Source organism: Crocuta crocuta, unplaced genomic scaffold (genome assembly GCF_008692635.1).
Source record: "Crocuta crocuta isolate KB4526 unplaced genomic scaffold, BGI_CrCroc_1.0 scaffold271, whole genome shotgun sequence".
NCBI lineage: Eukaryota > Metazoa > Chordata > Mammalia > Carnivora > Hyaenidae > Crocuta > Crocuta crocuta.
In genome coordinates this window covers 1687469-1715279 of record NW_027527824.1, presented here as the reverse complement: position 1 = coordinate 1715279, position 27811 = coordinate 1687469, and the positions used below count along the sequence as shown (strand labels likewise).

The window sequence follows — 27811 nt, the reverse complement described above, 5'->3', positions numbered from 1 at the left end:
GTGAAATGTTTAAAAAAAAAAAAAAAAAAAATAAAATTTTTTTTTTTTTTTTTTTTTTTTTTTTTTTTTTTACAATTTATTGCACCAGCTAGGAGACTACTGCCTGTGAAGTGGGCACTCTAACTTACAGGAAGGGGTTTCATATAAACTAGCAACCAATACTGATGTTTTGGGTTTTTTTTTTTTCATAACCAGAACATAGGACCTAGGAATTAATGGAAGGAAATGAGAACAGATTCTCTTACAATGATCCACTTCCAGAATTGTTGCCTCCATTCCTGCAACTAGAATCTTAGTTGCCTAGGGAGGAATGCTTTTACAGGAAGACAAAGAACAGTTTCTCATAACTAGAAGCTGACACTGCTGCTGGCCACTTGGGTTCCTCATTCTGCTAAACCAAAAGGCAGGAAATGAGGAGTTTACTATATTGGCTGAGTGACTGATACTGATGATCAAAAGTAGGTATGATTGCTGTTATACCCTGAGGACAGAATAAAATAATATTTGAATCCAGGGAACTATAAGGTTTTCCTCTTAGAAGTGTCCTCTCCATTAGTCAAAGTAAATGGAATTTTTGCAAGATGAAAAGAGTTCTGAAAACAGATGGTGGTGGGGATATCGTTTAACGATGTGAACGTACTTACGTGAACACCACTGTACATTTGAAAATGGTTAAGATGGTCAATTTTATGATATGTGTATGTTACCACAATTTTAAAAAAAGCATTAATAGAAGACTACAACCCCATAAAAAAGCATTAATAATTCTGATCCTTCAGGAATGGACGTTTAGGATACCATACTACTTAAAGAGCCCAAACAGCCAAGATGCTGGATAAGGGAGAAGGGGACATTAAACAGGTGATGAAATAAGGATTCATAAATACATACTATGGCCTCCTGACAAATTAAGGAAAGAATATTTAGCAAATATGTGTATTTTCTTTCTTGGCTGGTGTGTGTATGTGTGTGTGTGGGGGGGGTGAATGACTTTGCAGCTTAGTTTTTAATTTATAAAATATTCAGGTGGCACTGTGATTGCTTTAGAAAAGACAGTAATATCATCCAGAGATGGATAAAGTGAATGATGAAACTGTCTCATCCTTTTAGAGAAGAGGGTAAAAGTGTCTTCACATAAGAGGAAAAGTTCCTTGATGTAAGGTGAAGGTATACTGTGGTTGCTAATGTTGTATGGAAACTAAATATGGACAGAAGGAGGAGAGTAGATGTTGGGTTTCCAAGGGGTGGGTGACATCAGTCATCTGCCTACTTGCTCTTCACCTTTACTCCTTTCCTCTGTGTTCTGCTATGTATTGTAAGGGGCCAGAACCACCCTTAAACTACACTTCCCAGGTCACCTTCCCAACTGGCTTCCAGTGAGATACAGCCAAGGGAGAGTCTGGTGAGACTGGAAGGCCAAAACAAGTGGAACAGCAACTGTCTTATTTAGTTTCAGACAGCTTGCTGGCAGCGGCAGTACGGCAACAGGTGGTACTGACAGCGGCATCAGTGCTGGCAGAGGGTCCAGCCCTGACTGAGGCAGCACATCTGCAGCAGACCTAGAACTACAGCACTTTTAGAACTTTTAGAACTCTCTAAAAGCCCAGCAGCAAGGATGGGGTGCCTGGGTGGCTCAGTCAGTTAAGTGTCTGACTTCAGCTCAGGTCACGATCTCACGATTCGTGAGTTTGAGCCCCATGTCAGGGCTGACAGCACAGAGTCTGGAACCTGCTTTGGATTCTGTGTCTCCCTCTCTCTCTCTGCCACTCCCCACTCATACTGTCTCTCTCTCAAAAATAAACATTGAAAAAAAATTAAAAGCCCAACAGCAGGGATAGGCTTGTGGGTCCCAGTCCAGCAGTGTGAACAGCTTTTGATCTGAGTATCAACCTTTGTCCTTTTTGCTCTTTCTATACCCCTCTTCTCCATTTTGCTCTTCCAGCTCTTCCACCACCTATGTAATCAATTCCCTCCATTTATTATTGCTAATATTTAGATGTAATAAAGGTACTCTGTGATTTTTCAAGAGTCCTTAATCTTTTAGAGGTGTACACTGGATTTACAGATGAAACCATAAATTTATGAAACATAAATCTGTTCTCATTTATGGCTAGATACATTTGAGATTTTTTTTTTTTAATGTTTTATTTATTTCTAAGAGAGAGAGAGACAGCGTGAGCAGGGGAGGGTCAGAGAGAGAGGGAGTCACAGACTCTGAAACAGGCTCCAGGCTCTGAGCTGGCAGTCAGCACAGAGCCCGACGCGGGGCTCGAACCCACGAACCGTGAGATCGTGACCTAAGCGAAAGTCGGTCGCTTAGCCGACTAAGCCACCCAGGCGCACCATTTGAGATATTTCTTAAGAATACTCTTAAGGTTGGGTGTGGTGGGGATAGAGGTGAAACATGATTGGCTATTACCTCAGAACTGTCAGGCAATAATTGTTGGGTGATGGGTACATGGAGGTTCATTTTGCCATTGACTCTACTTATATGTGTGTTTGGAATTTTACATAATAAAATGCCACCTATTATCTCTCCCCACTAAAAGCAATTAGCTCCTCTCCATTTGCAATATCTCAAGTGCTTTTCATATTCCTGACTGATATGTGTCTGGTCATAAAGAAAGTCTGCTTTAAGGTAAAACCAACACCGAGGGAAAAAAAGATGTGTACATGTGCCTGGGAAAGTGAGAGAGAGAAAGATGAGACAGAGGTTACACACATGGCCAAGAAATACACCGAGATGCATGTGGAGCCCTGACAACATCCTGCGCACCTGTATCCAGCCATAAGCGAATCCAGCGCTCCCCTTAGGACTTATAGGTACATGAGCCAATAAATTCCCCCTTTTTTAAAGCTAGTTTGAGTTGATTTCTGTCACTTGCAAACAAAAGGCGCCTAATGAAATCCCTAATATAATGATCACTATCATTATCCTAACCCCTTGAGAAACTGACCAACCACTTTCATCACTATAATCTCCATCACCTCTGCCATCATCACAATAAACATTATCACCATAACTTTCACCTTCACCATCTCTGAATTAACATTCACTGAATACCTACTTGTGCAAAAGCACTGGATCATCATCTAGATGCTTCAGATCAAAGATACGAGTAAGACAGAGCCTCTGCCCTCAAAGTGCTCACAATCTATTTGGGAGACTATATGTATATCATTCATTTATCTATCAATTATACATATACATACATATTTATGAGGCATAAGTCACGAAAGAATATACTAAGTTCTAAAGTAAGAAGAAAAGCATTAAATTCAACAGATGCTTAGAGAAGGGAGGAAGAAGTATGGTCTAAAGCAGGCAGGGGAGTCTTCTGGTAAGGAAAGGAGGAGGGCTGATCAGGCCCTTGAAATACATGCAGAATCTACAGAAGAGGAGAACATAATGGTCAAAAGCATGGTTTCTGGACAATGCTTAAATTCTTATTTAATGTATCTGTGCCTCAATTTCCTTATCTATAAAAGAGGGATAATAATAGGACACCCACTTAATAGGATTGTTGTGAAGATCAAATGAGTTAATAGGTATATGTGCTGAGAACCATGTCTGGAACATAGTAAGTACAATGAATATGGCACTATTATGAATAGAGAAAGGACTGGTACATTCTGGTCAGAAAGCATGGCCTGAACAAAGGTGTAGAATGGGAACATACAAAGCATAGATTTGTGAAGGGGAATAGTCTGACAAGAGCAATATCCACAATTTACCAATGACCAATCAGAGGCAGGGAAAGGGACTTGTTAGATACCTGAGCATCTCCTAATAGCATAGAGGAGCGTGAGGCCACCCATCTGTGGCCTAGTCATTCTTTGGGTCCCTGTCCCCATGACGGTCTTTCCTAGGACCTTCAGTCAGTAGCATTTTCCCTGCTTTGAGCACTTATAGACTGTCTTTATAGCACTTCTGAGCTGCTCTGGGCTATTTCTTTGCATAACTTGCACCCAAGATTCATGAGGGAACATGTGGCATGGACCCTAGAATGTAGAACTTACTGTTCTGTGACAGCCAAATTGAGTGGCAGGGAGGTGAGCCCATTGCCTGTGAGGAGCAGGACACGGAGGCGTGGCAGAATCCCCAGATCACAAATGGCCTCTGCGGTCAGGCTGTTAAAGGAAAGGTCCAGGAACTATGGTACAAAGATAAAAGATGGGAGAATGGAAGCACTACGCATGACAATGATGCTCATATATGAGGTGGGAGAAAACTACTTTTTTTTTTTTTTTTTTTTTTTTTAACCTTCTGGGCAGCCCCATCACTCACAAGCCTAAAACCCTCTGGGCTCTCTGAATTAACATTCAAGGCCTACTATAGTCCTTTCCCAGCCTATTTTCTAGCTTTAGCTCCCACTGCAAATCTTGACTTGTCCTGTGGTGCTGACCAACGTGACATCTTTCCCATTCCCTGCATCACCCACCTAGAAATGACTGCTTGAGCTTTTCACTCAACCAAGAATGCCCTTTCTCCATGCGTCTGAATCCAACCCCAAAAGGGCAACTCAAAAGCTGCCTCCTTATAAAACCTTTCCTAATTCCCCGGCCAGATAGAATCTCTCTCTCCCCTGACTCTGAGTACTTTATCTAGGGGTACTTCTCACAGTTAACCAGGTAGCTGATAGTTAGATACACATCTTGGGAATAGGGATATTGGTACATGGATGTGCCTAGCATACTCCTGGCACACAGTGGTGGACTAGACCATAAGCTGTTAGGTCAAGGGCCATGATACTCTATCGCTATATCCTTGTAATCTAGCATAGGACCTGGCACAAAGTAAGTACATATAAAAAATCCAGCTGAAATGAACTGGATTATGAAGGCAATGACCCAAACTTTCACCTCATTACCAACCACCTTCTAACTGGCCACCTAGACTCATGAAATAATTGACTGGGTCAGGGGCCGGACAGTAAACTGAGTTTCTATGTGCAAAGACAAATGCACTTGGGATAGATGATATCAACCAGTCTTTGTTCTCTCTCTTTTGGGCCTCTCTAGACATTCACTTTAGTGCTTATGTATAAATCTCCTTCCTCTCCTCCCCCTCCATCCACACACACCCTTTGAAGCCTATTGAAAAATATGAGAGCAATTTCAGCATCTTACTCAGCTGGTGAAGGAGCAAGGTCTTTGGTTGACAAACAACATCAGTGTTACACAGTCAGACATATAAACAACTGACTGCAGGTCACTGCCAAAGGAGGACTGGGTTTGATCTGATTTCACTGTAATAATTTACTGTCTCTGTAGACTAGAGTTTGAGGACTGGCCACATGTGTGATTTGGGCAAATTACTTAACCTGAGCTTATCTACGAAGTAGAAATAATAGTAAGTACTTGGGGTGCCTGTGCGGCTCAGTCAGTTAAGCGTCTGACTCTTGATTTCAGCTCAGGTCATGATCTCACAGTTTGTGAGTTAGAGCCCTACATCGGGCTCTGCGCTGACAGCTTGGGATTCTCTTTCTCCCTCTCTCTCTGCCCCTACCCTGCTCTGTCTCTCTCTCTCTCAAAATAAATAAATAAACTTTAATAACGAGTCCTTATGAGGAATTATGTAAATAAAACCTTTAGCATGAGTTTGCCACATTTTAAGAACTTAATTAATGTTGGCTGTCATCATTATAACCAACCCTTCATTCAAGGACTGCACGCTAAAGTTGCTTTGTACCAGTCTCTGTCCTCTGCTAGCTCACAACCTAGTTGGGCAGCTAGATACATATATGTATCTACTAAGTAGCAATGCTGCTGGGATACAGGTCTGAACACAGACCAATGGAAGCACAAAGGAAGGAAGAGTCAGCTCTACTAGAGGATGCAACAGGCTTCACAGGGTGGGTGACGCTTGAGTTATCTTCAGAAACTAGTTGGTAGTCACCAAATTGTTAAGGGCAAAACGACATTCAGTACATGAGCCAGGAGGCAAGAGGTAGCCTAGCTTGTTCTGAGAACTGCGAACAGTTTGGGTATGACTAGAGTCTGTGGTATAACAGGGGGCTTGATAAGGCTGGGGAGGCCATGAAAGGCGCCAAGCACCAAAAGAGTGCTGAGTTCATGCCACCATCAGCAAATCCCAAGTTTTGAGAATTCACACAAAAGGGTGATTCCACCTGGCAGGGGCAGTAAGAAGCTTTCAAGGAGGAAGACTTGGAAAACTGGCTCAGATAATCACAGGTAAAGGTGGGGAAATCCTCTCCCTTGTACCCGTATGTGGGCAGTCAATAAAACCTATGGATTCTATCTCAATATCTCTCATTATTGTTCCTTCCAACTCATTCGTCATGCAGCAACCCTACCTATCATCTACTGGATACTTCGAACTCCTTAGGAAGGTTTCCAAGGCTTCCCATGGTCTCTCTTCTGCTCTCTCTCCAGGCTCATCTGTCACTACACTCTACTGTGCTTCACTCTCCATTCCAACCACACTGAGGTGTTTCATCAGTGTTGTAGCTCAGGGGTTGGTAAACTAATGCCCCTGAGCCACATCCATTCTGTTGCCTGTTTCGTAGGGCCTCTGAGCTAAGAATAATTTTTACACTTTTAAATGGTTGAAAAAAGATCAAAGACTAATGTGTGAAAATTATGTGCAATTCAAATCTCAGCATCATTAAGTTTTATTGGAGCACAGCCATGCTCATTTGTTTACACTGTTATCTATTACTGCTTTCCTTTGTAACAGCAAAACTAATTATGACAGTTGTGACTAGTTATGATCATACAGACTACAAACCTTAAAACGTTCACTGTCTGGCCTCTTACAGAAAAAGTTTCCTATCTCCTGACCTAGTTGATTTGGCTATTCAATATTGGGTCCAAATATGCTTTCCATAGAATTAAGGGCAGCTCAAAGAAATGAATAGTCTTAGAATCACAGACTACAGAACTTCATAGCTGGTCCAGAATTTACAGAGGGGGAAATTTAAGTCCCAGAGTAGGAAAGTGAGTTGGCCAAGGATCTATGTCAGAGTAGTGGCAGAATCAAGATAAGAAACAAGGTGTCCTGACTCTCAGGGCAGGGCTCCAACTGAGCCTTTTTCAGACCTGTATGCAGAAAATCAAATCAGGGCAAAGTTAAGTTTTTCTAAATTGACAGCTGAAGAATTCTAGTCTTCTGTTGGGAGCCTTTCTGGCAAACAAGAACAGAAGATTCCTAATCTCCTGCACCTGCTGAGTCACATCAAGTTTTATCACACTTCAAAGTATTCATTACTGTGAATTTCAAATTCAGGACTTTTTTTTTTTTTAACATTTTTTATTTATTTCTGAGAGATAGAGACAGCATGAGCAGGGGAGGGTCAGAGAGAGAGGAAGACACAGAATCTGAAACAGGCTCTAGGCTGAGCCAGCTGTCAGCACAGAGCCTGATGCAGGGCTCGAACCCACGAACTGTGAGATCATGACCTGAGCCAAAGTTGGCCTCCCAACTGACTGAGCCACCCAGGTGCCCTCAAATTCAGGACTTTTGACAGCTTTATGCTTTTTCTTAGAGAGACCTTGCAAATCACAGAGACAGAAACAAATGATTAGCTAAGAGATTTCCTCTTCTCATTTATATTCGGCATCTTGACTTTGGTCTCCTCTCTTATGTAAATAAATTCCCCTGGGTAAGGCTGGGTCTGCTGGATAAATAATCTTTATCAGAAGCTACCAAACTATGAAGTGGGACATCTAAGAGTCAATCATGATCAACCATTAGAACCAAGCTAGTCAGCTGTGGCTGACTATAGTCCTGTCCCCTTCCTATGGCCCACTGGCACTTGAAATAGGGGTTTGAAATAGTAGGCTTAAGGAAGACAAGATGCCTGGCACAATGCATGACACACTCAATAACTCAAATAACTGCTCTTTTAAAAAGTAAAATAACCCCCAAAATGGAAGTTCATAAGAAGCTCCCAGGTCTGTATATCACGGAAATGGCTACCTGTATCTCTAACATCTGGAATCTGTTTTCCATTGTTTTACTAAAATCTTGTATACAATGTGTTGTTGTTTTTTTTAACATAATACAAAATTACACCAGTTGTTGTCAATTTACACTCACTGTTTTATTGGATTTTCAAGAGCTTTGCTTCCTGGACAAATCTTGGGACTACGCCCGTTCCAAATCATAGTAAATCACTGCTATCCTCAATATGACTTAAAACCAAGGGAAAAAAGTACCATTACATTCAGAATAACATGTTTTAAGAACAAAAGGAGAGGGGCGCCTGGATGGCTCAGTTGGTTGAGCATCCGACTTTGGCTCAGGTCATGCATGATCTCTTAGTTCATGAGCTGGAGTCCTGTGTCAGGCTCTGTGCTTACAGCTTGAAGCCTGCTTCAGATTCTGTCTCCCTCTCTCTCTGCCCCTCCCCCATTCGTGCTCTGTCTCTCAAAAATAAATAAAAAACATAAAAAGAAAAAAAGAACAGAAGGATATATAGTCCGTTTTAGGAAGATTTCCATCCCAAGCAGTTAAAGCTTTTAAAACTTTGGCATACAAAGGGCATCAATTCTGAAATATTCACTCTAATGGAAGGACTCTCTCTCTCTTTTTAGCAAGACTAAGTTTAGTGAGGCTTTTGTGAAGAGTGGCTGACCCTTCACGTTGGCAGATTAAATAATTTAGCAACTCTTTAGGGTCAACCCCAAGGTTTATGACACACAGACATTTGAATCTGCTGAGATTTGAATCTGAAACACTTCTACTACAAGGCCAACATGTGGGGAAGAGTCCATTATTCAGTGAAGGAGCCTAGCCAGATGCCCAGCCCCACGCTTTGCTCCAACTCTGTTGTTCTCTAATCTCCATGCATGCAGTGATTCTCAGGTAGTGCCTTTGTTTCTTTGTGGAAAATGGCTCTAAAGTTTTCATGGAAGTTGAAGAAGTGATTAACTTGAAGTATGAGAACATGCATAGAAAATATATTGCTACAGGAAACTTCATTTAGGAAAAAGACAAGAATGCAAACTAATTTTTCTGTAATTTTGAATCTGAGGTTTGGAGAACAGCTATGGATGTATAAATGTCAAGACATGCTGTAGAACTCATAGGATTCCTGTTTTATTTCACAGTCACCTCTGGGCCTATAAGACTAGGCGTTTAGCCTCCTTTATCCGACCCCACTAGGGCCAAATTGGCTCATTCAGACCAGGATTGGTCTCTGGAATCAGTCCATAATGCCTCTAGTTCAGCTGGTCCAATCTGCTATGTCTGGCACTTAACCTAAGGCTCCTCAGCTGCCACTGGATCCAGATCTCCCCTCAAACACAACTTCCTATAGTACTCTATTTAAACTCATTTTTTTTGCACAGACTCCTTTGGCATGATGTTTGGCATTTATTTTCCTGGACCATGCACAATGGCCATAGGTACGATACAGTGTCACCTATATACCATCTGCTGTCATTACCACTACCCTCATCACCACCACCAACTCTACCACCCTCACCAGAGGACTGCTATCAAGCAAGGGTCTGACTGTAAAGGCCCAGAGAGCTCCTTCCCAGCAATTATAATCAGTAGAGACCTCTATATCCATTCCTTACAAGGAAACAGGTGGGCACCAAAAACTCCCTACTTCCAACTTACTTCTAAGAACTTAAAGTCTCCATATTTCACATAGATGGTTTTGATTCCATTAAATGCGAGCTCCAGTTCCTTTAAGGCTGGAAATGTATGAAATGCCTCTACAGGGAAAGGAGAAAGAGAGAATCAGCTACTTGTGAAGGACTTAAGAAACAGAGTTAATAGTGATCATTTACCCGGTTCTCACTGGGTTAGGCTAAGGCTTGTGGTCAGGGGCTTTGTACACACATCCTTTAAATCTCTCACAACCCTGAACAATAGGAATTACTACTCTCATTCTACTGCTGAGGAAATCAAAGCTCGGATAAGTGATTTGCTAGAAATGAAATTTGCTAGGAATGGAAATAAAAGGGCCAAGAATCGAATCTAAGTCTATCTAACTCCAAAGCCCACATAAGGCTATCTTTGTCCATCATGGTGATGGGCATGGAGGAGGGCACTTGCAGGGATGAGCACTGATTATTATATAGAAACCAACTTGACAATAAACTATTTAAGAAAAAAATAGTTTTTTCTATTTCTATAAGAAAAAAATTATCTTTTTTACTTATTATAAAAGTAAAACATGCCTACCAAAAAAAGTTTAAAAATACAGAAAAACAAAAGTTCTCTTGAATCTCAACATACAGAGATAACCATTGAATGTTTCATGTACAATACTTCAGAATTCTTCTCATATGTACAGTGAAACACACACACCTTGTTACCCAAATAGAATCATACCATACACAGTATACTGTGACTTGCCTTTTCCCCTAACAATATGACTTAAAGATTGTTCCACATCAAAACAGGTAGATCTGCATAGTGTCTGAGTTATGTTCTATATTATAGACGTCTTAACTTATTTGACCATTCCCTTATTGATAGCCTTTAGTTAAAAAGTTAGAAAACCCTTGGGGCGCCTGGGTGGCTTAGTCAGTTGAGCGTCCGACTTTCACTTAGGTCATGATCTCGCGGTTCGTGGGTTCGAGCCCCGCGTCGGGCACTGTGCTGACTGCCAGCTCAGAGCCTGGAGTCTGTTTCAGTCTGTGACTCCCTCTCTCTCTGACCCTCCCCTGCTCACGCTGTCTCTCTCTCTCTCTCTCTCCTAGAAATAAATAAAACATTAAAAAATTTAAAAAAAAAAGTTAGAAAACTTTTTCCTTTCTGTATGAGAATTGGACTTTAGGTTAACTTTCTAGCCCTGTTCCCTGATAACCTGAAACAAATGACCTGAAACAAATGGTATGGTAACATAGTTAGGCAATATTACTGTGGTAAAAATGATGCCAGACTGGTAAATCACATCTAGACTAGGAGAAACTGGAAATGAACTATAAACATCTGAAGAGGGCACCAAAACTTTGGGCTTCCCCGTGTGTGATGACTCCCATAATTAGTCATGTCCTTTGCAAGAATACTAGGAGTCATGTCTATTGAGTATTATAATAGCTATTTGCTTTTGTGGGGAATGAGGCATCTAAGCCAGAGTGGCTCCTACGTCTACCCAATGAGAGTCTTATTATCTTGGACCTGAGCAGGGGGCTGCAGAGAATGGCCCATGGATGGCAGCACAGACTGCTATGCGAACTGCTGTGAGGAATGCACCAAAGAGCACCTGCAGATGCTGTGCTGCTGGTACACTACATGGAATGACTTAGAGACTTCTGGTGTCAATGGGGGCCTATGGTGGTGGTGTGAGTCAGAATGTTCGGTAGAGCCTAAGGAAAACACTGCTTGGAAGGTATTTCAAGATGTTTCCAATAAACATCCTTGTACACATGTGTTTCTGTAGGTTAAATTCCTGAAAGTGAAAATACTTGATTAAAGGCAATGACTATTTTAAGAGACACTGCCAAACTGTCTTCCAAAGATGTTGTACCAATTTATTACACTTCTGCCAGTGAATACAAGAGTATCCATGTCCCCATCAGCACTGGCTGTCATCAATCAGTCCTTCTTGTTTTTGCGAATATTTGGTAGGCAAAATATAGGATTTTTATTTCATTTTAATTATTAGTGAGGTTGAGCATCTTTTCATATGCCTACTGGCTTTCGTACTTCAAGCCCATGTTCCTAACAGAACACACTGTTTCCTCAAGGGCAGGGACTGTGTCACATGCTTCTTTAAAAACATCCCTCAAACTCAACCATTAAAAATTGACCTCATCATATTTTTCCCTAAACTTGCCTCTCCTCTAGTGTTCTGTCTCAGTGAACTCCTTTGGTTCCTCCCTCATTCCACGTGCCCATTAGCTACCAAGTCCTGTTATTTCTACCTTCTCCTGAATCTCTCTTGCAATCCTCCTCACCCCTACTGCCTAGCTCAGGCCTCCCCACTCCTCCCTTGGAAAAAGTGCAATCATTTCCCAGATTTCCTGGTCCCTATCTTCTTCTCTTATCATTTACTTTCCTCAAGGCCACCACAGAACCTTTCTACTTACAGGGGTTCCAAGGCTCCTTTCTGCCTGCAGGATTAGTGACAACTCAAGGCTCTTGATACTCTAGCCCCTGCCAACCTTTCTAGAATCCATACTCCCCTACGTACATACCTTGCAAACATACAAAACCTCTTCAGGGTCGGGATCAGGCATTGCTGTCCCACGTCTGCTCCAATGGCCTGAAATACCTTCTAATTCCTGAGGTGCTCCTGTTCATTTTTTAGGTCTCTGCTAAATATTCCCCTCCTCAGAAGTTTCTCCGGACACTCTGGTCTGAGTTGATGTCCTGCTTATATGCTTACATATGATTTTCTGATTCCCTCTATCACTGCACTTAGCATACCCTGCTATAATTGTCTGCGTCTGAATCTATTTTCCCCAACAAACTATAAGCTCACCAGAACAGGAACTGGATCCATTCATTTCTAAAGCACTGTTGGTGGGAATGTAAACTGGTACAGCCCCTCTGGAAAACAGTGTGGAGGTTCCTCAAAAAATTAACAGAACTCCCCTATGACCCAGCAATAGCACTGCTAGGAATTTACCCAAGGGATACAGGAGTGCTGATGCACAGGGGCACATGGACCCCAATGTTCACAGCAGCACTCTCAACAATAGCCAAAACATGGAAAGAGCCTAAATGTCCATCCACGGACGAATGGATCAAGAAGATGTGGTTTATCTATACCATGGAATACTACATGGCAAGGAGAAAGAATGAAATCTGGCCATTTGTAGCAACATGGATGGAACTTGAAGGTGTTATGCTGAGCGAAATAAGTCAGGCAGAGAAGGACAGATACCATATGTTTGCACGTATAGGAGGATTAGGAGGAAGTTAACAGAGGACCATGGGGGAGAAGAATGGGAAAAACTGTTGGGGAGAGGGACGGAGACAAACCATGAGAGATTCTTGAATACCGAGAACTGAGGGCTAATGGGAGTGGGGGAGAGGGGAAGGGGGGTGACGAGCACGGAGGAGGGCACTTGTGTGGATGAGCATTGGGTGTTATATGGAAACCAACTTGACAATAAACTAAAAAAATAATAATAAAGGCCAAGCACTCGCATAGTCCTGACACCCAGCAGGGGTCGCTGTGGACTTGCTGACTAAAAGAGAAGCCTTTATGCTCCTATAGAAATTCTTACAGGCTTAAAAACATTTTTATATACCCATCTCATCTCACCCTACAAGGCATCCTGCCTTGGGGAGGAAGAAAGGAATGGAACTGTCTCCATTTACAGAAAGAGAAGCAGCAGTTCACAGAGAAACGCTCTAAGTAGGTAGTGCCAGCTCTAGGCTGAAATCCCAGTCCAGGGGTTCTCCAGAACCCAGTCTGTCGCACTCCAAAAAAGAGATGAGCAGCCAGTCATGGATGGAGTCACTGGCTGTGCAGGCTAAGATGCAGAAGGTAGTTTTCAGGAAGAAAAGCTTACCTAAAGACAGCAGGTTTTCTGAGGCATTGATGTAAATCACCGAGTGAAAATGCTTGAAGTCCTTTTCCTTAGCCTGTGGGAAAGCATTTCAAAAGAAGACAAGATTTGTTCCCTGCCTGGAGGCCTTGCTAAAGCTCCAGAACTGCTATCTGCTCTCAGAAGGAGCAAAGACATACAGGGATAAGCTATATTCTTAGCAAAGAGCACCCACTTGCTGAGGGCCAGAATGACTTATCCGCTTCTTTTTTTCTCTTATGAAATAGTTCAAATCTACAGAAAAGTTTAGAGAACGAAACTCTGAAGACCCATGTAACCACTATCTACCTTTAATAAATATGAAGATTATGCTGTCTTTGCTTCAAATTTCCTTAAAGAAATAAAATACTATAGAGTTGACCACGCCCTCCACCCCCATATTCCTCCCCAGCTGTATTCTTCTCTCTCTCTCAGAGATAACAGCTATCCTGAACTGGTGATTATCAATCTCATACTTGTTTTATATTTGTATTCTACATATGTGTAGAATCCATAAACCATATATAATATTATTTACATGTTTTAAAACACTTTATTATATGCAAATCATACTGTAGGTATCATTCTACAACCTGCCTTTTTCACTCAACACTATGTTTTTAAGATTTACTTGTGTTGATACACATAGATCTTTTGAGATTTACTTATGTTACTTATTTATTTTAATTGCTGTATTGTTTTATACCCCCAATCGCTCTTTATATGCCATGGAAGGCCTACAAACCAAAAAAAATTTGCCATAATTGCAAATACATTGGCTAATGGGGGGCCACAAATGTGGTTCCAGGCTACCTATTAGCCAATTTTAAGAAAGAAACAAGAGGCATTACATGAGTCACAGTGTGTTTAAGTTAAAAGCAAACCAGCATCTTGGGAGAACTATTACTACTCCTGGCATTAAAACTTGAAAAAAATTTCTTCTGATGGGAACTCAGTGTCACCCCAACAGAATTCTATGACAAATTCAAACCAACTCCCATGTTACTGCTTCCTTTAATTCACCTCACACAGGCCAATGGCTTACAGCAAAAGATTGTGTCTGAATGTTGTTTCTACACTGTGAGTCTTTGGCCCTCCCCACCACTCAGTCCCCCAGAGACTCTGGTGGTACAGTGGACAAACAACCAGGAGCCACCTCAGGTCTGGCTCATCCCAATCCCATCTCTGCTGGCTGGCCCTACCTTAGACAACTTCAGGCCGCTCACGTTAATGTTGCACAGGTCTGATGGCTTCCTTACACGATGATGCTTCAGCTGGAACACAGTGCAAAGAGTCAGCTCTCAAGGCCCCAACAAAGCTTATATAATTGGCCAAAACAACAAATGACTCCCTGTTGAGAAAGGTGGCCTGGTACAGTGCAAAGAGCATGGGCTTTGGGAGTTGCTCTGAACAGAGCTGCCAACTCAGCCCTTCTCCCTCTCAGTTTCCCATTTGCAACATGGGGGTAGTCACACTGACTTTATAGCGTTCTTAGGAGGATCCCTTCCTCTCTATTCCTTCTCTGTCTTTTCTGAGCCCCACTTTTTCTACCCGGCTCTTTAAAAAAAAAATCTGTATTTCTAAGGCTTTATCAGTCTCATTACATGTATAATAATTTGGTCATTTGTTTGTTCATTCTTTAATTCATTAAATATTTACTAAGCATTACTTTGAGCCATGTATTGTGCTAAATACATCAATACACTTTCTTCTAATCCTAACTAAACCCTTTGACATAAGTATGATCATTTTCCTTTAAATGAGAGAAATGAGGTTAAGAGAGATAAAGTGCCTTGCCTAAGGTCCCACAGCTAGAAAGTGATAGATGATTTGAATCCATTCTGTGCTCTTTTAACTACCATATGTTGCCCCTCATGAGTAAAAAAATTTGAAGAAAATCTCAACGTTAGAGCTTCTATTTCTGTTTGGCCAGACCTCATTCTTTTTTCCTGTTAATAATTTTGTTAGGACATCTATTGTGTTTACACATGGAATTAAGAATTTATAATATTCTAGTCACAGAACTTGTAATAGCATGGAAACCAAGTAGCAAGTATTTATAAATGCAATACTATTTTTTTTTCAGATTTATTTAAGTAATTTCTAAACACAACATGGCATTCGAACTCACAACCCTGAGATCAAGAGTCAGATGCTCTACTAACTGAGCCAGCCAGGCACCCCTTAATGTGATAAGTATTTTAAAGGAGAAATTCAAGATGCTACAAGGAGACAATAACAGAAGGCCTTCAGCATGAAATAACCTCAGCATGAAAGTGAGGAAATATTTAGTTGAGGAAGTAATATTTCAGGTAAGACCCAAAAACTATGTAGGAGTTGGTCCCATGAAAGTGGGTGGCAGGCCTGTCAAAACTATCAAGGCAAGAAACAGACAGAAGCTTTTGAGAGGATGAAAAACAATAAGGGAAGGGAGGCAGCCACTGGATCATCTGGGTCCATACTGGCTGTGGAAAGGAGTGTGGATTTTGTTCTAGTCAGTAGAAAGCTAACAGACTCTTTTTTTGGCAAGAGCTGACAGAAATTTTATAAAAATGGCTTTGTCTGACACACACAGAAAAGATGAGGAGAGACCAAGACACCAGACATTGTTAATTACCTTCCTTAGAGCTAGTTCTCTACTACTTCCTTATTAAAGAATCCCAAAGTTATTCACACTTCTCTGAGTGGATGTGTCCTTAGGCCCAAGCCCCAAGGATAAGTCCTGACTATCTAATCCAATCTTGGAGGTCACGTTCCCCTAACTAATGACTGTTGAGACCTATGATATAGATCTGGCCAATGAAACAGACACTGGCTGCTGGGGATGGGAGGCCAGTTCTGGGGAGCTCTTTCTTACTTTTGAAAATAGACATAAGACAGTGACAATCCCTTTTGTTCCTCTGGATATCATTCTTTATATGTGATGACTGGAGTTGCTGCAGCCATCTTGGGATCATGAAGGCAATCAGCCCAAGAGGACAAGTTAACATGCTAAGAAAACAAGAGCAGAAATATGAAGGAATCTGGGCCTTTAACAGTAAATTCACCTATCCTGGAATAGCAATGCCCCTGGCTTCTTTTTATGTGAAATAAAAGCATCCTATTGGTTCAAACTAGTTAGGAAGTCATTGAATTAATCTAATAAAAAATGATGGTGGTCCAGCTTAGAGTAGAGGCAGTGGAGATGAGGAGAATGCAGATTTGACAACAACTATTTAATAAAAGTGCCAGGGCTTGGTAGTGGCAGGAGTAGGGTGGTGAGGGAGAGGCAAATGTCAAGGCTAACCCCAGGGTACTGGCTTGGTGCCATTACTGAGGCAGTATAGTGAAGAGAAAAGAGGTAGATATTGGGACTTGGAGTAAGGAGACTGGCACAGTAGTTCAGTATGAGGTGCCAGTGAAACATTCAGGTAAAACTATCCGGCAGGTAGGTAAGCATCCCGTTACTCTAAAAAACACCCTATTGCTTCTGCCATACAAAGGAGCAACATGGGTAACAAACCATGTCAATTAACGTGGGAATACATACGTTGTGAGAAAAAGGAAAAGAAGACTACTATAGTGTTTCCGCCCTTCCTCAGTACTGTCGTCTCAGTCCTCCACACCCGCAGTGAGAAGTGGACATTGCAATGAAGGAAATACCACAGGACTCTGCAAAAAGCTTACACTACCCACTTGAGGTGAGATGCAACTTCAAAGCTGCCTCCTCAAAGCTTTCTTTCAACATCTGATCTGTGTAGAAAGCCACCTGTTGAGAACCATAAGTAAAGTCTGAGAACAAAGTAGAATGCCGGAGAGTTCTTCACAGGGAGTTAGGCCAACTGGACTAAACATTAACACTGGTTTACAAAATTTGTTTTTCTTTGCCAAGCCACTGAGGCACTGCACAGAGAAGATCTAATTTACCTGGCTGGTCTCCAATACAGCCACCCCTGTCTTGTTCGTAAAGCCTGCCCTAGGCTGCCCTGGGTACTATCTGATCAGCTCCCCTAGACTTCAGTGAGATACTAAACCCAAAGGACAAAGTTGGTGGAATGTGGAATTTCCCCAGTCCCCACATTTCTGGAAAAATCTCCCCAGAGGAGAACAGGAATCTCTACCCTCTACCAGGCATAGGAATGGGGTTTTCAATGTACTGTTCCCCTGACCTACTCCTTTATCTCTCCAACTCAATTAAGAGGTGTTACCTGATATACTATAAAGGCACAGGCTTTGGAGTCAGTAGACCAGAATTCTCATCCTGAGTAGCTCTAATCCTGAATAGACCAGAGTTCTAATGATTAGCTGTGGGACCATGGCCAAAGCATATTACCTCTTCGGGTCTCAGTTTTCCCATCTGCACAATGGCGACAACATAATAGGGACAGTAATACCTATCTCACAACGTGGATGTAAAGAAAGCTTTGGGTCCCTTCATCATCCTAACTGTACTCAGCCACAATCACTCTAATAGTGGGGTTGGGGTTGTTGTACCAGAGTGAAACAGGGCAAGTCCTTGTCTCCCACCAAGACAGTCATCAGCTGATGCTGCCAGCCACTCCAGGATACATTTACTCTCACCAGAAAAGCCTGGTCCAGTGTGTATCCAGGAACAGCCTCTTGTTTTTCCTGTAGAGACCCCTTCTTCCCTCTGACCTCAAAAGAAACCTTCTTCTGGCTTTCCTGACCTTCAGCTGGTGCCTCAAGCACATTCTTGGGCTTCTTCTTGAGGTTACATTTCTGAGTCACTAACCAGTGTCCTCGGCCTGTTGAGAAGATCAGAACAGTGAGAAGGAATAAACTCCCCTAAAAGTTACAACTAGTACGCTTACAGAATATTTACCTACAATATCAAACCCAAAAATAGCTCCTCATTACTTGAGGATACACAGCAGATACTGTGCTGCTGCTGGTTGGGTGTGTCTGCATGCCTGTCTCATTTAATTGGCCCCAAAACCCACTGAAAGACATGTTACTATCCCAGTTTTACAGATGAAAAGGCTAAGACTCAAAGAGGTAGAATGACCTGCCCAATTCCTTCCTCCACAATTTTGTCTCCAAACGCTAATTTTCCTTCAAGACCCCAGATCAAGTATTTCCTGTTTTACAAAGCCTTCTCTGACTCTCCTCAGCAGTCCTTATTATTCTTTCCTACACTGGCTAGTTACTCTCCCATTTGTTATCTCTTGGCTAAAGCTAAATGAGTGGAGTCATCTCATCGGGCTCCATTTTGCTAGGCTTTTCTTTGGATCCCATCATTATAGGAGAAAGGTTGTAATAGGAGCTCAGGATAAGAAAATGACAGGACTGGATGCCTGAATAGCTCAGTCAATTATGTGTCCAACTCTTGATCTCAGCTCAGGCCCTGATTTCAGGGTTGTGAGTTTAAGCCCTCCGTTGGGCTGCACACCAAAAGAAAATTATAGGACACCTGGCACTTTAAAAACATCAATGCATGTTTACTGTGTTAGGAACTCAAAAATTTGTGTAAGCAAAAAAGAATATGAGGTTCTAGTAAGCTCACCTAACAAATCATGACAACATTCTAGAATCTGTGCCCTCCTACAACAGTTTATTTACTCTAATCATAATGATTGAAGGCAAAAAATTAACACTGGTACAATATTAGTAACTAATCCATACCTCTTCTTTGAATTTTGCCAGTTTTCTCACTAATGTCCTCTTTCTGTTTCTGGGGGATCTCACATTTCATTTAGCTGTCATGTCATCTTAGAATCCCCCAATCTATGACAGTTCTTCAGTCTTCTTTTTTCCTATATGATCTTGACACTTTTGAAGAGGACTAGTCAATTATTTTATGGAATGTCCCTCAATTTCAATTTGTTTGCTTTCCTATAATTAGATTAAGGCTCTGTGCTTTGGCAAAACTAGCACAAAATTGATGCTGTGCCCTTCTCAGCACATATCAGATGGCAGATGATGTCAATATGTCTGATTACTGGTGATGTTAATTTTGATCACTTGGTTAGGGTGGTAGTTTCTACTTTCCTTACTGAGAAGTTATTATTTTTCCCTTTGTAATTAATAAAGATACCTTGAGACTATGCAAATATCCTGTTTCTCATCATACTTTGACCCACTAATTCTAGCATTTGTGATGGCTAATTTTATATGTCACCTAGGCTAGGACACAGCAAACAGTTATTCAATCAAACACTAATCTAGGTGTTGCTGTGAAGGTATTTAGATGTGGCTAACATCTGCAATCAGTTGACTTTAAGGGGACTATCCTCAATAATGTACATGGGCCTCACCCAATCAGTTGAAAAAACTTAAAAGGAAAACCTGAGGTTTTCCAAAGGAAAAACTGTTGCCTTAAGCCTGAACCATCAGATCTGCCCTGCAGATTTCAGTCTTGCCAGCATATTATTCATAACTATGCCAGCATAATTTCATAAGCCAATTCCTTAAGGGTACACACATATGCGTATGGAAACAGAATGAGTAGGATATAAATACAGATCCTATAGGTTCTATTTCTCTGGAGAATCCTGACTGATACACAACCATGCAATGTTCCAGGTGCAATTTGTATTTTTCTGGCCCCAGCTGGAAACAATGTTTTCTCTGAGAAGCTCTGTCTCTTTTTATTGGAGAATCATATTCAGAAACCAAGATCTGGGCACCTGGTATGCTCTTGGCGACTGAGATGTCACTGCTCTCAGTAGCCTAGGAAATATACACACACGTACTAACACACGCAGATGCACATGGCTATATTTATTTCTCTATCTATCCCTCTGTGTGTGTAAGGGAGTGTGGGTATGAAATCATGAGCCCATACTCAGAGTTCCATGGGAGGGTTTGTAAGGGCCAAAAAAAGGTCTCTAAATGAAAAAAGAAATCACTCCAGAAAAGTGGAGAGGGCGGACTGGAAGAGAAAGTTCTTCCAGTATTCCACGTACAGAATAACCAGCAAGTCATTTCATCTGGAGTAAATAAGGGGTATTTCCTCCTTGCTCTACCTTTCAAAGTAACAAATCCAATCCAGTCAACTCATACTTCTCGGCAGTGTTCCATCTGTAGGGTTCTGCTCAGTCCCTGCCCCATGGGAATTTTTAACTAGATGAATGTGTGAAAAACTACTTAGCAGAGTCATTTTATTTAGCTGTTTTATTTAGGAGCTTGGCAGAATATGATTACTCAACACTAATAAACCCAGAGAGAAAGACAGCTCACATGAGGTGATGGGCACTAAGGCTGGAGTAGCCAGACACGGCTTACTGGAAGAGCTGGGTTTTGTGGGATGGGAAGAGACTGGATAACAAGAATTATAGCTGGAATATTCTGGGCAAATAAAACAAGCTATGTATAAAGAAAGCACTACAGAATAGGGCATAGGTAAAGGAATGGGGTTATAGCAAAGGATAAGGGAAGGTCAGACTCTGAATACAGAATATCCGTTCAAGGAGCCAGCAATGAGAAGTAACTGAACAGAAGGGAACATTATGGTTAGATGTGCACTTTAGAGAGCTCCCTGAAGCTTCAGAGAGAAAATGGAAGGGAAGGGATCGGGTTGGGTAGAGCAGGGGAAAGGAGTAAATAAGTTGGAGAGAAAGGAGTGAATATGAGAGACACTCTGAAGTAGGAGATGGATATTAATTCAGGTAAAAGTATCAATTAGAAAAGTCACCTGACCTCCTTCTGGCATCCGAAGGAGATTTTTGGCTGGAAAGCAGTTGTTCAGATAAGGATTCCCGTTATCCAGCTTATAGATTCCTGAGAAGGCCATCTCCCTAAGAGTTAAGCAAGGAAAGTGAGGAAGAAGCATGAGAAGGGGCAACACAGCTTTCTCACCAAACACAGCTTGTGAGCCCACCAGTACCGCCATACCCTACATATGCTATCCCTGAGGCCCAAGAGGGCCTCTCTCCTATAATGGGCTGGTCCTTTTTTTTTTTTTTTTTTTTTTTTTTTAGGTAGGCTTCAGGCCCAGCAAGGAGCCCAATGTAGGCCTTGATGCGGGGCTCCAATTCATGACTCTGAGATCAAGACCTGAGCTGAGATCAAGGGTCAGATGCTAAACCAACTGAGCCACCCAGGCAACCCCTCCCCAACCTTTTTAAGAAAAATGGACTGGTCCTTCGAATGGAAAGGGAGACCAAGGCCTTGGGATTTTTGTTTCACATCAATCCTAACTCAGTGGAACACTAAAAAGAATACCTTTGGGCTCAGAAAGACCTGGTCTGAATCCTGTCTTTCCTCATCCTGTGACTCTACCCTCTGAGCCTCAGTTTCCTCACCATAAAATCGAAGTAATAACACCTACCTTAACAGACAAAAGGGAGGATCAAGTTAGAAAGGTAGTGCCTATGTTGGCATGAGTACTGGGTGTCATATGTAAGTAATGAATTACTGAATTCTACTCCTGAAGCCAAGACTACACTGTATGTTAACTACCTTGAGAATTAAAAAAAAAAAAAAAAAGGTAATGCCTAGTACATTTTAAGTGCTCACTAGAAATGTTCTTTGTTTTGACAGACTTCAGGAATAGGGGGCTCACATTTTAGGCAAGATGATGTGCAAGTAATGAAATCTGAACTGCATAAATAGGTTCATCAATAGAGATGAACTGAGATTGCTAATAGAAAAAAGGATAAGCATTCCAAACAAAAAGGGCCACAGGACTGAATACACAGTATTGGGCACTTCTGGCTCAGTAAAGAAACAACCTGACCTAGAAAGGAGGAGGAGGTGTTTGGGAGTTTTGGACAATAAGGCAGGACAGAAAGGATGCTGCCTGCTCTTGAAGGCTTCAGTGCCAGGCTAGGAGCTCAGGCTTCCCCTTGTGTAGGGAACCAAGAGCTATGGATGGTACCTTAGCTGGGGAAAGTCATGACCTAACCTGTGGTTTAGAAAGAAAGGTCTGACAAAAATAATGCTAGCTAAGATGGGATTCCATTAACTGGTCACTGAGTCAAGACAATTCTAGCTCAGAAAGACTGTTCCATTGTACTTCTCTTTGTTTTCGTTAAATCTTTCACTATCTCCCACCTAGAGTACTGTAACAGTCTTCGTTACTAGTCTTCTTGACTAGATTCCCATTGCGCAAACCTGAGTCTGCTCTTGAAGGTCCCTGGAGTCCCATGTCCTAACCTTNAATGCCTAGTACATTTTAAGTGCTCACTAGAAATGTTCTTTGTTTTGACAGACTTCAGGAATAGGGGGCTCACATTTTAGGCAAGATGATGTGCAAGTAATGAAATCTGAACTGCATAAATAGGTTTTGAGAGATGAACTGAGATTGCTAATAGAAAAAAGGATAAGCATTCCAAACAAAAAGGGCCACAGGACTGAATACACAGTATTGGGCACTTCTGGCTCAGTAAAGAAACAACCTGACCTAGAAAGGAGGAGGAGGTGTTTGGGAGTTTTGGACAATAAGGCAGGACAGAAAGGATGCTGCCTGCTCTTGAAGGCTTCAGTGCCAGGCTAGGAGCTCAGGCTTCCCCTTGTGTAGGGAACCAAGAGCTATGGATGGTACCTTAGCTGGGGAAAGTCATGACCTAACCTGTGGTTTAGAAAGAAAGGTCTGACAAAAATAATGCTAGCTAAGATGGGATTCCATTAACTGGTCACTGAGTCAAGACAATTCTAGCTCAGAAAGACTGTTCCATTGTACTTCTCTTTGTTTTCGTTAAATCTTTCACTATCTCCCACCTAGAGTACTGTAACAGTCTTCGTTACTAGTCTTCTTGACTAGATTCCCATTGCGCAAACCTGAGTCTGCTCTTGAAGGTCCCTGGAGTCCCATGTCCTAACCTTTCCAGTTCCAGTCAACCCTATCAGGCTCACAGAATAATTTTCTTTTTTTTTCTTATATGTGATTTTAAGTTTTTTAGTAGCCACTTACATATTTTACATTTGTAGAACATCTCCTTTTGGACAGCAACATTGCAGATACTCAGTACCACATTATAGCCAATGACTAGTATTTGGACAGGACAGGTTCAAAGCTCATTTCTCACAATTCTCAAGCGAATGCATCTTCTGTACACAACATGACCGTCTTATTATTTTCCATATCAGCAATAATTGCCTTATAACATACATGGGCCATTAAACATCATATTTTCATTTAAAAGAAATATCACCGGTGGTCCTGATGCATTTGGGGGAGGGAATTCTAGATAGGCCCTTCCCAGAGACCTAACACTTCTGGAAACTCTACCAGTAGCTTACCAATGAACAGTTTTAAATGAGGATGCCTTTTTAGACGTAAGATGCTAATTGCAATCATTGAGATTCATATTTTTCTGAGAACAAGATTTTTGGTTAAAAGTTCTTTCAAAGAGTATATTACTAGTGAAGATCAAATTGGTGGCCCAGCTCCAGGAGATACAAGTTCTTACAATATGCATTAGCTTCACCCCATCATAGAATTATTTTCTATTTTCCAAACACATTCATTCTTCCCTAGCTGTGTTCCTTTGGCCTGAAATAGCCTTCTCCATCTTGTTCATCTGGTTAATCTCATGCTTTAAGATTCAGTTCAAATACTACTTCTGTTAGGAAACAACCTCTAATCAAAGACCTAAATTTCTTAAACCTTGAGCTCTTAGAGATTAGAGATTTTTCTTTAAAGAAAGCCAGCCAGGAGCACCTGGCTGGCTCAGTCAATAGAGTGTGTGACACCTGATCTCAGGGTGTAGGTTTGAGCCCCATGTTGGGTACAGAGATTACTTAAAAATAAAATCATAAAAAAATAAAGAGATCCAGCCATTCCCAGATCTGCCTTGGAACAGCTTCAGATAACTTGGGGTAGCAGAGGTTTGGGAACCTGTACATCCCTGACTAGGGCAAAGGTATGGTCCCTGAGATGGAGGGTCTGGGACAAAATTCAGTAAAAGGAAGGAGTAGAGTGAAGAGATAGGATCAGGTGTCCTGAGAAAATGTTTCTGGGAAGTGACAAATATGCAAGGTAGAGTGATGCAGTAGGAAGGGCAACAATTTTAGAGATCGGAGGCTTAAATTTGAGTCTAGTTTCTACCACTAAGCTGAGTGACCTTTGGTAATACCTTTACCTCTTTGTATATCAAATTTCTCACAAGTAACTGAAGATAAAAACCTGTGCCTTGGAGAATTACTGTAAGAATTAAATGAATAAATTTTTAAAAAGCTTTTTTCTAGACCCAGTCCAGATGCTACCCTTTCTACAATGCCTTCATTGAACCTTACAGAGAGAAGTAGCTGATGCTTTGACTAAACACTAGAGTATTCCTTCTCTCTTTCATGGCTGGAGCCGTTTCTACCCCATAAGGTTACTAACAATCATGAAGGGGTTCCTTAAATGGTCTGTGAACCTCCAAGTCTGGAAACATCTCCAATTCACGGTCTCTCTTCCACCTTTGGAATGCTCATAGGAAATGCCCAATAAATATGTGTGAGCCCTAAGAAGGATAGGATATACTCCCAAGGCCCAAGAGTTTTTATACATATTTCTGATTTCCCCAGCAAGACTCTAAATTCATTTAGAGGTAGGAGAGCACCTATGGTGTCCATTTCTTTATTCCCACTACCTAACACAGCATCTGGCACATAATAGATTCCACAATTATCTGTGGAAATGAGTGACTGTTGTTGGTATCTCCTTTGGTTCAATACAGGGCACTGAACTTCCTGATCCATTACCACCCAAAAAGGGTTGGATGCTCTTCTGATGTGTTAACACGATATCTTATACTTCTAGTATGGTGCTTATTACTTTATTATAATTGTTTGCTCCCCTTGCCAACTTCTCACCTGCTGTGGGGCCTATGATACCTTATTCACCTATGTAATTCCAGACCCTGGCATAGAACCTAGAATTATGAAAAATGTGTTGGGAAGATGAATGGACTGATGGATGGAAAAAGATCAATAGTCATTCAGTCGATCTTTCAGAAACCTCTCTTGTGACCAACTACACCTATCTGCTACATAGGTGAATGAATGAATGAGTGAATAGCTGGCTGGGAGATGTTAGAGATGATGACTGTTGGGAGAAGTCTCCGGTAACTTACAAAATATGAGAACCTTGTTTCTGATATGCAGGGTACTTACTTGATCTTTGATCTTGGGAAATACTCTTTGACTTCTTTTCTTTTTTGTTTCTTCACCTGTAAAATAGATATTACACTCTTTCTTAGCCTGTCATTCAGAGCTCTTGTACTTTCTCTTTAATTACATCTTAATGTGACCCTTTGCTCTAAAATATGTCTCAGCTGTGGCCTAAAAAGATACCACAAAACTAAAGATTCCAGAAATACAAAAAGACAGAAACATGGATGGGAAGATGAAACAAGAGAGTAATTTTATGACGATGGGGTGGAGCCAGAGTGTTTAAATAAGTTGTGCAAATCACGAATCAGGAAGGATTTATATAATCACTAACACAAAATAAATTTACATATAATAAAAACAACAAAAACAGAGTTGAAAGACAAGACACTGTTTGGGAAAAGATATTTGGCATACATATACAAAGGATGAATCAGACTCAGACTTGTGGAGGGCATTCAGACTTGGGACAAAACTAATCCTAAAAATTCCAGTTCTCCATTAGGAATACCAGGTGAGGAGGTGTGGATTTACAACCAGTGGGCCAGGAAGGGCACACAATCCCCACATTACATTGTCTAGAAAGTAACCCTAAAGCAACTATGAATTTTATCTGGACGGTGGAAAAAAGAAAAGTCCAAATTCCAGACTTAGAGGCTGCCTGCATCGTTAGCTTCAGCTACCTCAGGCCTCAAACTTGAAGCAGCTAATCTCAGTCTAATTGTGCCTCCCAGCTCCGGTGCTCATTTGCTATATGTGCCGTTCCATTCCTTTGGCCTATGACACTTCTGCTCCTCTTCTTTGCCTGGCTCATAGACGCAGGTGAACTGTATCGCCCCCTCCTCAGATGACCCTTCTGTGTGCTACCACCTCAGTCTACCTCTTCATGGAAACACTCAGCCATGCTCTGGTATAGTGGCCTGCTTACCTATCTGTTCCCCCTCACAACCTCAATCCCAGGCTGTGAGCCCCTCAAAGGCAAGGCCTAGGTCCTACCTATATCTTTATCCCCAGCACTTCATACAGGGTCTGGCCCATTGAAGAGGTTCAATGAGTGTGTACTGAACTAAACTGAACCATAAACACAATGCCATGGAGTTCTTCATTCCGTCTGCAAAGGAAAACATAGGATCAGGAAAGGTTTCACAGAGAAAGTGACATTAAGAGCGGAGTCTTGAAAAATGAGAAGATGTAAAGAGAAGCAGTAAAAAGCCACAGGAGTATCTGACTAGATTGTTTCACAGAGGTGAAGAAATCCCACCTCATGTTATTTAGCGATAATTATTATCACATGTTCGCTTCACCATGCCACGTATTTTGCCCACTATTTAGGAATGTATCCCCAGTGACAGAAAACAGTGACTGCTAAATAGTAAACACTCAGTAAGCACTTGTTCAATTATTTGGACACTTAGGAAGGATTAATGAAGATTAAAACAAAAACAAAAACAAGTGATGCAACGTAAGAGATCGTAGTATAATATAATCCCATTATGTGATAACTCTAGGTCACCAGAGTAGATGTTCCAAGAGGGTAGGGAACAGGTCTGTCTTGATCCTCCAGTATCCCGTAGTACACTTCTGAACAGTGTTGGTACTCAATAAATATTTATGAAAAAAGTGAATAAAAATCAATAAAAAGTGTAGAATACTCTTACAGCCTAAAACTATTAAAAGTAGAGTGGCAGAAGGAAGATACAACTCGTTTTGACGTCCAAAACCCCTGGATTCTAAACCAGGTTCGGATACCTGCTATTTGGCCTTGGAAAAGTTTCTTAGTTTCCTCAACTGACCGGGCTGTTAATGGACTTACGTGAGAGGACGGATATAATAAATGCACACAGTACAAAGCCTGGCAGACGGCAGACATTCAGCGAATGTGACTTCCCTATAACACGAAAACGTTACTAACATCTAAGAGGGCAGTCACCAGAGAGAATAACCGGTAAGCGCTGTAACGGGGCTCGGAAGGACCAAGGCAGGGTTCCTGCCGCCCCTTCGGAAACTCTTCTGGAGCAGAGGAGACACTCCTCACGCGAACGAAGTTTCCAGTCGCACCTGCCTCCGTCGTCGCTTCCGCCTCCGAGGCCTCCGCGGAGGCAGCGGCTGGACAGGACAGGCTTTGCGCCTGCTAGCCTCCCGGGAATCTCGGAGCCTCTCCACGGTGGCGCCTACCACAACCTTCTCCACTCCGTAGTAACCGCCTCTCTGCGGCAGGCCGGCTAGGCTACAACCGGTGGGCGGAGCTTCTAACTACTATAAGTCCCGGCAAACCCCGCGGCCGCTTCCGCTGGCCACCTCGCGTCAG

At 41.8% G+C, this 27811-nt stretch overlaps 1 protein-coding gene across 3 annotated transcripts in view; it reads right to left on the bottom strand.

Annotated features, from left to right (window-relative positions):
- XRRA1 (X-ray radiation resistance associated 1) overlaps window positions 1-27741 on the bottom strand; it is a 63245-nt gene extending 35504 nt beyond the window's left edge. The window contains exons 1-8 of one of the 3 annotated variants that reach the window (XM_077776508.1): window positions 27562-27741; window positions 25507-25562; window positions 21103-21200; window positions 18025-18209; window positions 14667-14738; window positions 13450-13522; window positions 9593-9690; window positions 4021-4154 (exon numbers count right to left, since the gene is read on the bottom strand). In XM_077776508.1, coding sequence (XP_077632634.1) covers window positions 4021-4154; window positions 9593-9690; window positions 13450-13522; window positions 14667-14738; window positions 18025-18209; window positions 21103-21196 — 656 coding nt within the window. In that variant the 5' untranslated portion in view covers window positions 21197-21200; window positions 25507-25562; window positions 27562-27741. Of the gene's footprint in view, window positions 1-4020; window positions 4155-9592; window positions 9691-13449; window positions 13523-14666; window positions 14739-18024; window positions 18210-21102; window positions 21201-25506; window positions 25563-27561 lie in introns of those variants that run through there. The other 2 variants (XM_077776517.1, XM_077776524.1) reach the window with 2 other exon arrangements.
- Window positions 27742-27811: the final 70 nt, after the last annotated feature.